The 13,386-nt window shown below is 35.5% G+C and overlaps 2 protein-coding genes across 3 annotated transcripts; one reads left to right on the top strand and one right to left on the bottom strand.

Annotated features, from left to right (window-relative positions):
- Positions 1-2,071: 2,071 nt before the first annotated feature.
- LOC136805250 (adenosine receptor A2b-like) lies at positions 2,072-4,094 on the top strand. Its single transcript, XM_067061829.1, has one exon. The coding sequence runs from the start codon at positions 2,106-2,108 to the stop codon at positions 3,186-3,188; it is 1,083 nt and encodes a 360-aa protein (XP_066917930.1). The 5' UTR covers positions 2,072-2,105; the 3' UTR covers positions 3,189-4,094.
- A 475-nt stretch (positions 4,095-4,569) lies between these two features.
- On the bottom strand, positions 4,570-13,307 carry LOC136805249 (glucose-6-phosphate 1-dehydrogenase-like). Of its 2 annotated transcripts, XR_010846367.1 has the most exons (14): positions 13,141-13,307; positions 12,611-12,648; positions 12,267-12,375; positions 11,581-11,798; positions 11,009-11,167; positions 10,231-10,356; positions 9,752-9,845; positions 9,065-9,281; positions 8,500-8,612; positions 7,990-8,082; positions 7,604-7,680; positions 7,072-7,167; positions 5,494-6,075; positions 4,570-5,334 (listed from the first exon to the last, which is right to left on the bottom strand). XR_010846367.1 is itself a non-coding variant. In XM_067061828.1 (13 exons), exons 1-13 carry the CDS (start codon positions 13,246-13,248, stop codon positions 5,198-5,200), a joined length of 1,539 nt encoding a protein of 512 aa, XP_066917929.1. In that variant the 5' UTR covers positions 13,249-13,307; the 3' UTR covers positions 4,570-5,197. The 2 variants fall into 2 exon arrangements, 1 of the variants encoding a protein (XP_066917929.1); XM_067061828.1 differs by lacking the exon at positions 5,494-6,075 and having other exon boundaries at positions 4,570-5,288.
- Positions 13,308-13,386: the final 79 nt, after the last annotated feature.

Below are 13,386 nucleotides of genomic sequence, written 5' to 3'. Positions count from 1 at the left end.
GCAATGACTTTTTTTCGATCTGCTAAAAATATAACCAACCATTGACGAACAAAACACATATGGCATTGCAATATTTTACTTCTCCCCTTGATAGAACACAAAGCGTGCGATAAAAGATACCTAAATATAACCCTCAAAATACGTGTGCAATGCCTAAAAGGATTCAGTGCTAAAATTGGAGCGGAAAAATACCTTCCTTGCACGTATTTACAAGTAGAATTCCAACATATCGATAGGAGGAAAGTTACAGCCCCCTGCACAAAACAATATCTAACAACGAATTCACCATGATGTAAGAATAGAAAAACGGGGGTCGTGTAGAAAAAGTTGGCCATGGACTTCTTTTTTCCGCATAGGACAATGTGAGAAGTAGAAAGACAAAGAAAGGGGGATTGTGTCCTATATAAGGAGAATCAGACTGCACTCGAAAACATTGTGAATATTTTGGAGAAATTTAGGGAGAAAACATCACTCGTTCTCAGTATTTTTCTAAGTCTAGACCTTACTATGCTTATCGGGCTTCTCTGTTGACCAGTGCAAGGTAGGCTTCTATTTTCTTTAATGAATGTTTTTTCATTTCATGATGGATATCATCCTGAAATATTCTAACGGTATTCTTATAGATTAGGATCCAAGCCATCCTAAATCTAACATGTGATACATACCTTGAGCAAAGATTTGGTATTTTTGTGGAAGCTTTTAGTATTGCTGAGGGATAATTGGCCATTTACAGGTCAAATTCTCTAAAAATCGGTATTCTTGGGTTTAGTTCCCCAAATTCCATGATGGTGTTATTCTTAGCATATTCTTAATTTTTTGGCCAATTTCATCAATATTCTTATAAAGCGTGTATTTCGTCTGAGACGGGAAATTACACAGCAAATAATAGTCTGAATCGCAGACCTCTACAAAAGCCCAGGTAGTATATCTATAAGGAGCACCCGGAATCCTGAAGAATCGTGGTTTACTTGTTGCTACAGTTTACATGATTAAGATAGTATTTTCCTTTTCAAGAAAGAACTAACATTTTTCTTGAAATTGAGCGATTGGTTGTAATTTGAGGAAAATCCTAGAACCCTTAAAAAAGGGAAGAGGGAAAGATATAGAAAAAAGTTTTGTCTACGTTTATTAACTTTGGAGAGTGTAATTCAAATATCACAACAGATGTATAACTTCACACGTTGTAAAGATATATTTATCATCAAACCGAAAGCAATGAAATTTATGGTCTCAAGAAAACGCGAAAAAACCATCCCCCTTTTTTCAACATTCCCCTAAAATTTGGTCTCGTTTTCCTTCCTCTATGCTCTCACTTACATATTGTTTTATACACTGTACTTTTTGATAGAAAAATGTTTTATTGACTTAGGCTTCGAGTTCAGGTATTTTTTTTACGCAATCCGAGTTCGAAGGAGACAAGAGGCAGATAGATACACATGTTGGGGGATTGCTAACTGTGTACTGGAATTTACAGATGAATGTTGGCGGGATTAAAATATGGTGGGTTATGTTATTTAAACGTAAAATAGGGGGGTGGTCATTTACAGGGTGGTTGTGGGAAGAAAAAGCTTCTTAATTTTTGGCACCTTGAGCCTCACTTACAAGCTTCTTTTTTTTATAAGAATGGTGTTTTTTCATTTCATCATGGATATTCTTAACTTTTTGGCGAAAATCATCCAAAAATATTCTTATGGTATTCTTAGGTTAGGATCGAAATTGGCAATCTACAGGTTAAAATGCATTAAAAATGGCATTCTTAGCTTCAATTGCTAAATTCTATGATGATGATATTCTTACCATATTCTTAATTTTTTGGCCATTTTCATCATGGACATTCTTATAAAGTGTATTCTTATAAAAAAAAGCGTGTATTTAAAGGTGAAAATAGACATACTTTAAGGTTTTAAACCCGAAGTTTTTACTACTTTAAAAATGCTTGAAATTTAGCAATCAAAGGCTCAGCTTTGAATTGCTTAAATTGTTCTTATTATGTATTCGGCTCATTGTTGTTATAAAATTATTCTTACAAAAAAAAGATTTTTTATAATCTACTTTTATCATTTTCAGCATAAAAAAACAAGTACATAGAACAAAGAAAATAGACAATGAATGAATCTTTCAATATATCAACAACAGTGGCTACCATTTATCCCAATAACCCCCATCATGAAATCGGGGAGAACGGATTGAACAACGATAACCCGATTCAATACCCGTTAATTTTCTGGATTTTTCTTGGCATGGAATCTCTATTAATCATAATGGCAAACGCAATGTTGATATGGTTATTTGCCAATAACCGCCCATTAAGAACCCAACAGAACTATTTTGTCATGTCTTTAAGCATCAGTGACTTATTGGTAGGATTGACAATAGCGCCCTGTGAATATTGTGCTCTATTAAGGATAATGGCGAAAGGACCATCAGCCGGAGTTGGACAATGTTCCTTATTCTGCGGTTCAGTATTAAGTTTCAATATGTTAGCATCGACTTTTAATTTGGTACTCATTGCGTTGGATCGATTTGTATCGATAATGCGCCCCTTTGAGTATCCAAAATACTTTACAAAATCACGCGCCAGATTGTTCATATTTGTAGCATGGATGTGGACCTTTTTTTGCGTATGCATGCCGTTCGCTTGGCAAATTAACCCGAATATTGATCCAATGGCTAGAGCTAAGATTAATCTCTATTACGGTATAACTCTATTCTCTATGGTTCTAATCTTGGGATTATTAATTGGAGCAGCTTATTTTGCCATCATTCGTACTATACAGTCTAAAATGAAAGGCGTTAAAGGGCCACCGTCGAATAAAAAGGGAATCAAAGTCTGCGTTATGGTGGCCATTAGTTTTTTCTTGTGCTGGATACCGACTTGTATAACTGAACTCATAATTGTTGATCAGAAAGTTTATCCAGAGGCTGCTTGGATGAACACTGCTTATTTTATCTTATTGTTAAACCCGTGTCTGGACCCCTTGATGTACGCCTATTACCGTCGCGATTTCCGACGTGAGTTGTCCTTATTGAGGGACAGAAGATGGAAAAGTGTGAAAACATTATATGATCGTTTTGTCATGAAAACAAAAGGATCTGGTAACAGTGCAGAATGTGAGCATTTGAATAATAACCTGTCTCCAAGAGTGACCTTTATAACTGATACAACCGCTATGTGTGACGATTTATAATGTCAATTTGTAGATGTTTTTTATAAGAACGTCCAATATTTTCGGACATTTTTAACTTTTTAAGTTTTAAGCCTAAAATTGAACTTGTTTTTATTTTCAACATTTTTAGAGCAATTTCCAAAGAAATAGGAAGGGTAGCCTTAAAATGTTCTTCGTACAATCTTGGTCAAAATGTATTGGGAATTTTGGTTAATTCCTCGTTTTCAGCAATTTAAAGTTCGGGCGAAATAATCGCTTTTGGACAAATTGATAAATTTATTTGAACATTTTAATTCGGGAGGGGTTTATTGACTTCCATGCTATATTCTGAGTCCTATTGGGCCATTCTTGAACTTGTGGATCCTTAGTCTTAAGTCTAGCGTTTAAACTTAGAGTTAAAACTCTACCCGTCCAACCTAATTTAGAGCGCTTCCAAATCGTTTGTGGTTGTAAAATTTCGTGGGAATTTCCCTTTTTTTCTCAAATATCATGACTTTGATTGTTTTTCGACCATCGAAGCCTTATGTTTTTATAAAGATTGTTCGTATGAAAAAACGTGTTTCATCGACATGTACAATTCGAATGTTTTAAAAATCGAAAAACAATTCTTTATATAACTCGAACAATTCTTCGAATTTGTGCAACCTCAACAAGTTTACTAGTCCCCTAGCAAAGCTTTATAACAAAGGCTCTATGACATGAATTTTACGTAGCTTGTAGATATTTTATTTCCCCTACGCATTGAGACATTTACCTTTGCTGAGGAAAAAGTGTACTCGAGTAGATGATATGAAGCAATCACTGAATATTAATTTACTTATTACTTACTAATCTATATTTTTTTAATAAACTATTTATATTTTTATTTCATTATTTTTGTTTGGAGTGAAAGATATTTAATTGAATGGTATAAAAATATAAAGAAAACTCAACCTAAGAATACCCTTGTATCACAGCCCCTAAACATTGAAGAAATTAAGCCACAATTTTCAATTAATTATGCACATTCTGTGAAATTTCCGCATTTCTATCATTCTTACATCTGAAATCGAATATGTCGTTTTTTTTCTAGTTTAGAAGGATTTTCAGTCCATAAATTTTGCTGATTGAAGGCGTGGTCACCAACATTTCAAAAAAAAATTCATTATTGAAGCTTTATTTTCACCATTTACCATGGGCCTTGTTGGAATGGTTCACTCAAAAGATTTTTCATAAAAAAATTACAGTTGACGCTCTCTAATTCGATTTACAAGGGCACTTATCGAATTGTAGAGCGTAATTCATGAGAGTTTGAATTAGAGTTTCTTGTTGACGGTGACTATCGATATCATCGAATAATGAAGCGTATCGAATAATAAAACGTCGAATTCGAAAGCGTCAGTCACTGTAGTTCAATAAGTAGTTAATTAATTCGTAAAAAACGAAAATTTATTTCCCAAACAAGTCAAAGCAAAAAAATACAAATAAATTATGAAATAATATCTATCAAATAATATAATAACAATAACAAAGCATTCTCTTCAATCAAAAAATTAACAAAAAAAATAGAAGATGGTGAATTAGTGTCAGTGCATGTAAGAAATATTGCGTGTAGAAAAATATTGGATTAGGGATCGTTATTAATCAATTGGTGATTAGTAGGCGGTCCAAAAACGACTGAGAAATTGTTGACAGCTATAATGATATTCGCAAATCATATTATACTGACAAATCCAGGCATTTCTTTGGCATTTTTGACCAAGTCGGCTAGGAATGATATTCCTAATCTCATATATGTATTCATTTTTTAGCTGGGGAGTGTAAATTTGAGGAGAGAGACCAGAAGGCTCGGCATAATAATTACACCTTTCTGCTCAAAGACAATTGGTCTGATTTTTTTAAAGTAGCACTTATGAAACATCAGTTTTATGAGTCCTCCCTGATTTTGAATTTGAAAAATAGTGCAATTACGTGTACGATACTAAAGTTTACAAGTGTCAAAAATAGACTATCAAAAAAAATCATACCAAGAGAGTAAGCTTAATTCTAGCTTATTTGTTGTACACATTTTCCCATTTGTATGTACCAGAGTAAATGAAGCCGTGTTTCCTGGCTAGTTCGTCTGCCTCTTTTGGTCCACGACTATAAAAGTTTATAAAAATGGAGAAAAAAATGAGAAAAAAGAGAACTAGTTCAGTGTTGCAACTAGGTTTTGTGAATATGGACGGAAACCTTAGGATTATAGATGGTCATTTGAACCAAAAACCCTCTTACTGGCAAGACGGAAATGATATATTTGTATCTCAACTGGACGGATATCCGTCTACAGACGGAAAAGTTGCAACACTGATCGTTTCATGACTAAACTCACAAACTCATTTATAAAATTTTTTCATTTGGAGGTAAAAGGAATTTTTTGGACCAATCAAATTGCAATTTACTTTCTAATCTTCTAGAAAACTGGGGAACCGTTTTTCACAACGTTCGACGATTTCATTTTTTTAAATCACCATGATTCGATTTAAACGATATGTGACCGAAATGTTGGGCTTAAATATTTGGGGACCCTATAAATTGGTAAAATAAGAATGTGCCAATGAGAGAATTTATCGCTTTATGATAAGCGTCTTCTGGGCTTCAAAGCCCATTGTGGAAACCATTTCAGTGTTATTAACCCGATTATGATTGTGAGGGAGCTGTTTATTAGTTTGGTTACGTTTTCAATTTTTGACGTAAAATAAGCTTTCTTTTAAATTTCCATATTCTAATATTTACATTATTTTTTGTTCTGTTTTTAATAATATTAATAAAATAAAATGGGACAGTTCATTTGCGTTACAAGCTGCTGTAAACGTTCTCCCACTTATAAGTGCCAGAATAAATGAAACCATGTTTCTTAGCGAGCTCATCCGATTCTTTCGGTCCACGACTGGAACATTAAAAAGATTTTTACAATTTTTACACAAGCGAAATACTGTGAAAATATCCCAGTAAAGTATCACTTACTTAACACGAACACATTGTCGCTAAGAATTCCTGGTTAGCTCTTAACCATTCCACTTTGTTAAAAAAAACAACATGAAGCACTCGTTTCTGTCAAGGTATACGGTAGCTAAAGCAGAAGGTCTTTTAACCTAATCCATAAATGACATGGAGAAGTTTTTGTGTGATGAGCATTCGTCGCAAGGGGCGCTTCCTCCGAAACGCAATTTCAACGCAAAATTTCCTGAACTTGAAACATAATATGCACATACTTGATTTACGTAATCCGCAAAAGAGAATCTGCATTATGTCATAATGCTACATGCTACCACAGAAACTATGCTTATAGTAGGAAAGTTGAAAGAATCGGCAATAAACATATAAGCTGCTGCCTGGACAAATTCAAACGAAAGGTTTTATGACGAGAGCGATTTACCTTGGGCTAAAGAATGATACAGTGACCTCATTTTTCATTATTTCTTCTCTAATTCGAATTTCTTAATTTCGTTCGACGTCGAATTAGAAAGAGAGTCGATACACCTATCAACCTTTAAAGCGTGAGGAGACTGGGTTCCTGTTTGCCAGGAGAAGAATGAGCTGCTGCATTGGGGGACAAGCTGGAGTTTTTACAAGCTCTTATTTAATTTGGTTGGTCGTTAACCAGTAATAAAAGAATCTTATTACTTTTTGTAAAGAACGAGTCATCTCTATCACTTCAAATGACCAATTAGTGAAGTATCTTATAAAAACTCCAGCTCTTCCCCTGCATTGACAATCTCAAAAGCAAAGAATTTTGACGTCATTTCCTTGAAAATTCATCACCAGTCTACTTAAAAAGCCGACCGCGCTTAAGAGTTGATAGGTTTATTGTATATGCATTATTTTGCATACCGCACTAAAGAAGGTAGTAAATGAAAATGGAAAAGAAATAAAGGTTTTATACCTTCCGAATTGATATTTAATTGGCTGGTGTTCAGGCTTTGATTCGTACTCGTGTAAGATAGGTGTGAAAATGCGCCATGCTTCTGCTAGCTCGTCACTGAAAGAAATGTAATCATATAATTTCATTTCAATGGTTTCGTTTAAGAGACAGTGAGTATTAGGCGCTTTACTCAGGCTAATTTTAATGGAGCACAACAAAATACAAAAAAAACAACAACGAAGCAGAACTCAGCCACTAGCTTAAAACTTAAAACATATTTTTCGTACATTGCAAATGTCATCGCACTCTGTCAAAATTTTGTATTTGCTCTCCAGACTTTTGAAAATCGGCCAACAAATAAAGATTATAAACACTCCTCAAGAAGGTTTTTGTTACAAAGTGGAATCAGAAAAGCAACATCTTAAAGGGAACTAAATAGCGGAGGTTATGAATAAGTTCCGTTCATTTTCCTTGGGGTATAAACGGATTTTTAGTAAACTTAGTTCCCTTTCAAGTAAAAAGATATAGAAGTTTAAACATGGCGAAATATTACCTTCTGACAAAGTTCAATTGCGATCCATAAAACACATCCAATAATAAACGATCGTAAGCATCAGGCATGTGAACATCCTAAAAAATCAGAATAGATATTGATAAAATCTGATTTTTAAATGTAACATGGTAAGGTGACAGGTAGTAATCTAAAATAAAAGTCAGAAAAAGCAAAACACAAGTAACACCTTTTCTTCAAAACCTAATATTCTATCAGGGGGCGTATCAGTATCAAATATCTTATATCATATTTATACATGTTACCAAATAAAGCTATCATATTGGATAGAAATGCCGCTGACCCTAACTTTGACCGATAATAGAATGGCTACAATTTAAGAAGAAATTCTTTCAAATCTTTCAAAAGAAGAAAAAGAAAATTATTACCTTGTATCGTGCAGAGTATGATAAATCTAATTCAGTTTCTAACGGGTTGATAAACATCCCTGGTTTCTTGGTCATCATCTTGAAGTAGACAGCCTGGAAAAAAACAAAACACCGTAAATATTTTTAAAGTGCCTTAAGTGAATTCATTTTTGGCGGGAATTCAATTTGGCGAATTTTGCGATTTCAGCTAAAATCGGCCCCTTCCCTAAAAGAAAAAAAGACCTTCAACATTTATTATTTCGCAAAATTAGATTCCCAGCCAAATTCAACTAACCATTATTTCATAAAAATTCAACATTTTTTTGAAAGTTATATACCTCATCTGCCAATTTTTACCCCAGCCACTTTTACGTCTGCCTTTATTAAGCCGAAAATCATGTTTTCCATTTTTAACCCGACTTCAATTTAATTCCAATCCCTTCCATCGGCCCTAATTACGTCGGCGACGTAAAAATAACGCCTATAAAGGACCGGCGTAAAAAGGGCCGATAAGATACACTAAAAACTCACCTCTTTCGGTTGTACACGGATGACAAGTTCATTTCGAACTGTTTCACCATCGAAAATATCTCCGGGCACGTCTCGGAACTGGATACGGATCTCACCTTTCTTCTCGTTCAAGGCTGAAAAAGATTATCGGGATTTTCGTAGAAAGTGATACACTAATAGTACAATAATTATTCAATGTTGGTCAAAACAATCTTAAAAATGAGAGATTTCATTGGCCCAGCATCGGGCCCTTCATTAGTATGTCGCTGACCGTGGTGCTGTATATTCGTTTTTTTTTTTGAAGAAGTAGTGCATTTTTAATCTAAGTTTATTTTGGAAGAGATTTCGCCTTTTGGTACGAAGTGTTCATATTGCGAACAAACTATGTCGCTGAGCTTTTATGCCACTTCGGCTTCTTGTTGGTTTATAGATTGACCGACAGTAATGATACCGTTAAGGTAGCCTTCTTTCTTCTTGTGTCGTTCTTAAAGCAGTCACATTTCGTCATTTTCCCTACTGAGGAGATATTAAGTTTTTTTCTACCACACCAATGAGGTGGTAATTCTTTTCAGCAGTCGAAATTTACCTTTTCCACATTTCAAGATGAACGGGACGCCGTCCCAACGTTCATTCTGGATATTGACCACAGCACAGGCGAAAGTCGGCGTCTTGGAGCCTTTAGGTACGGTTGCGTCGTCACTGTATCCAAACTTCTCATCGCCTTTACCGTCAGGGTTTCCACTGTATTGGCCGAGAACAATGTCATCCATTGTGAGTGGTTTAATACACTTCAACACTTTCAACTGGGAAAATAAGGAATAAAAAATCATTTGCATGTTCAGAGCCCCTTTTCTGGAGCATTCGAAATCACTACTCTTAGAATCCTCGCAAAATCCAATAGGAATCGAACCCTAGCCTCCAGGGCGTATTTAAAGACCGATAACCACTAGATTAATACGCGTACCCTGAAGAGACTTTCCTGTATATACCACTCATGTGTTGACTCTGGTTTATTATATCCTTTTCATTTTGCTAAAAAAGCATAGAATGCACCCCCCCTAGGGGGGGGGGACTAAACCATTTTTGCTTGATTGGGGGCTGTATTTTTCAAAAAATATTCGGGGAGTGTTGTGTACTAGAACTGCCCCCCCCCTGAAAATGCTGGGGACTGGACCCCTCTGCACACTATGAAAAGAATTTTCGCCAGAATCGAAGATTCCTTTCACGTTATGCCGATGAAAGAAAAAAAGACATAAAAATGGTATTCTCTCACTTTTTCGTTTCTGATGTCGTCAGCATCTTTGGAAGCGGGTTTCTCCATTGCTGTTAAGCACAACACCTGCGTAATGTGGTTCTGCATAATATCACTGAAAGAAAAAAACATTTTCAAATATATAAAGTCTCCAAATTAAGGAAATATTTTCTGAATCTTTCAGCTACTTTAATAGCATGAAAATTTGTAGGCTGCTTGCATTCCCTCTGACATATGGATGCATGGCGCGTATAAAGTTGCCGTCGAGAGTTGTCCCAAATTTGGGAAAACAACCTTTTTCAATTTCTTAATTCAAATCTGATGAAATTTAAAGATCTTTCATATAAGATTTACAAATTATCGTGAATGAAAGCGCCACTCCAAGTTTTAAACCAGCAGGTCGAATTTTTTTTCGGTGTCTTTGACCGGTAAAATTCGTCGTTCACCAGGCCTAAATAAGACTCCTACCAAATAGATCCCAGTCTGCAAAGAAAACATACCGGATGACACCAAATTCATCGTAATATCCACCTCGTCCATACGTGCCAATGTTTTCTTTGAACGTGATGGTCACACTTGCAATGTTGTCACGGTTGAAAAGCGGTGTGAATAAACGGTTCGCGAATCTAAAGAAAACATCAAGAGATCGTGATAATTAGTTTAACCCATAAGAAAACATAAGTAGGCTTCGAGATACACATGGTTTTCAGAAATTGTTACAAAGTTAAAGATGTTCCATTTTATGATATAGAAAGGAGGCGCACCTCTATGCTGACAAATCAGAATAAAAAGAAAAATTTCTCAAAAGTTATGCTCAATGTTGTGCAAGTAAATGGTAAGGAAATTCGTTCATCTAATCTGACGTTATATGATGTCCTTTCATTTAATCTGACAGATTTTAGACTTTTTGTACCTCAGTACTCTTGTCTCCCGAATAGACGGGGGGGGGGGGTCCCGAATAAGCAGCGGGGTAGGAAAATTTTCTAAATTCTAACAAGCGGGGGGGGGGGGGGGTAATTTGAAGACATAATTTTTTTAACTGATATCAATTTCAACAACAAGCAACTTTAACAAATAAACACGTAAAATAAGAACCAATACTAACGGAGAGGAAAATTTTCACAATTTTAAGGTCTTTCTACACTGTAATAAAATATTGAATTACTCGAATTTAATTACAGGGGGGTCTTAATAAGGGCGGGGGGGATGGATTTTTTTTCAATTAACAATTAGCGGGGGGCGTCTATTCGGGAGACAAGAGTAGTTTATCTCACTCACCTGAGCACCATCAGATTCTGGACCATTTCTTTACCAAGGTAATGATCGATACGGTAGATTTGATTCTCCTTAAAAATACTGGATAAATGGTCTGATAAAACTGCTGACGATGCCGAATCTTTACCGAACGGTTTCTCAATGACGATACGCGTCCATCCTCTGAAATAATAGATTTTCTTATTATAAAAAAGATCGTTTATTGTTTTTATAAGAACAGTGACGAGGTTTGAATAAGTCTCCGACGGGCTCCACTCTCTCTCACTTTCTCCCTGGATTGCTCCACTTACTTACCCTTGATCTTTCTCTTAATTGCTGAGCATCAAGCAGAGAGGCATCAAGTACCACTTTGGAAATCTTTGGTATGACCCGGCTTGGGTGAACCCACAATCTTGCGAACCGCAGCCAGATGCTCTACTACTGCACTAAGGTCGCTTAGAGTTTGGCTCACATAAAATAAGGACACGATAAAAAATTTTGAGGCTTAAAGTTCCAAAAATAAGAACAGTTTTTTTAGGCATAAATGAGAAGTGTTCAATAAACAGAAAATGAATAAACTAAATTTAGATACTTACGTTTGAGATTCACAATGGTCGTGTAATTTCTGCGTGACAGGGATAAAGACGGAGGGTGGTAATGCCAGATAAAAAATACGATCCGATTTAGCGGTAGTTTCTTTCATTCGAATGTGATCATTGAGGGCTTTGTATCCTTCAGGGTCGTCGTAACCACCGGCAACGTAGCTGTTGACTTTCCAGAATTCTTCCAATTTCTCTTTTTGGGCCTCTGAAACCTATGAGTACGAAATAAGTGTTAAGAGGCCTTTCGAGTTCGTTGTAATTATAATATAATGGCCTGCAATCATGGAAGAATTCACGTGATTTTGCATGAAGTTAAGAAACAAGCATCCTTACGCATCGTATGCGAATGTTCTACATTTGTGCTACTGTCGCTGTTTATTGTGTAGTCTTAGTAGCCCTTATATACAATTACTCCGAAAAGACCTCATAGGTTTCAGTACAGAAGTCTTTTCGGAGTAAAGTTTTAATCTGAAATCTAGCCTATCGATTGACCTTTTCATAAATTACGTCACGCTTATCTCGTTTTCAAAATATTGCTTTTCCATGGGAGTTCATAAGAAGTTGAAACCACTTGAAGACTTAAGAGGTTTTGTCCCCTTTGAAACGAAGCAGTCGTTACACTTAAAATAATTTATGAAAGAGCCTATAGAAATCGAAACAAAGTAAATTTTCTTAAGTACCTTAAGGTATTGTTCGCATCTTCTTCGGATTTCGTCAACCGTAATTTTGGAACGAGCGTAACCGACGAAGAAAGTGTGCGCTGGCAGCCAGTCGTGTTTAAACAACTCCCTGCGAAAGAAATATAAAAAATAACAGGTATAGAGTTGTAAAAACTTCAAATTTAGAAAATATTTTCTTTTTCACCTCATGATCGCAGCTCTCTTGTGAGTGCCGCACCTAAAATCTTGTAAATTAAAAGAACACCGTTAGCCTTTTTGAAGAAATACGGAACACGTCAGTCAGTACAATATTATTATTTTGTAATCCTCAAGAAGAACTTTCTGAAGAAAATATATCAAATTACCATAAGGTAGGATAGATCTTCTTTTTGGCCAAATCGCCCTAAATAACAAAAGAAACAGTCTGATTACAGTAATTTCTTAAGATAATAATTTAAAGAACACATGAATTTTTCAACATTCAGCCAATCGGCCGAGCCAAAGCTGCCACCAAATCAAGTATGTCCTGTTTACTTAGAATTTATGTTCATTTTAAGAGTAACTTTACTTTAAAGAGTATTGACTTGTATTGCAGTATTTCAAAATTCAATGAACCAGAAAATTGTCGTGGCAAATAAATGTCACGGTACAAAAAGCTCAATTTCCAGGGCGACGACAATTAAAGCAAAATAATGCGGAAACTTTAATCAGTAGTAGTGAGCAGACCACGGTAGCAGACTATAGTTTTGTACCAGCAATTAAACAAATCAAGATAAACAACTAGCATGACGCGAAGCAAGGAGCAAGCTTCTTTTAAAGATGGGTCATTATTATGCTTCAGACAGGGACAGAGAAGCCCCACCTGGCGTTTTAAATAGGTACATGTGATACTTACAGAAGCACCGAGTAAGACAACACATTTCACATCTTTCTTCTGTGCAACATAAGTTTTCAAGTCTGGTACAGATTCTTCTCTTCCCATTGGTTTTGCTGACTCAGCCATTTTGATGTGATTTCAAGTATTCAGTTGGTAAAGCTTTTTAAGGTTACTTTTTATTTTTAGCACTATAAAATACAAGAAATTAAAGGTATGAAATTTTTACTGTGGAAAGGATCGAAGAAAAGAGAGAAAAAACGTAAA

The sequence above is a fragment of the Clytia hemisphaerica genome, unplaced genomic scaffold (assembly GCF_902728285.1).
Source record: "Clytia hemisphaerica strain Z4C2 unplaced genomic scaffold, Clytia hemisphaerica genome assembly, whole genome shotgun sequence".
NCBI lineage: Eukaryota > Metazoa > Cnidaria > Hydrozoa > Leptothecata > Clytiidae > Clytia > Clytia hemisphaerica.
This window is presented reverse-complemented; position numbering and strand designations above follow the sequence as displayed.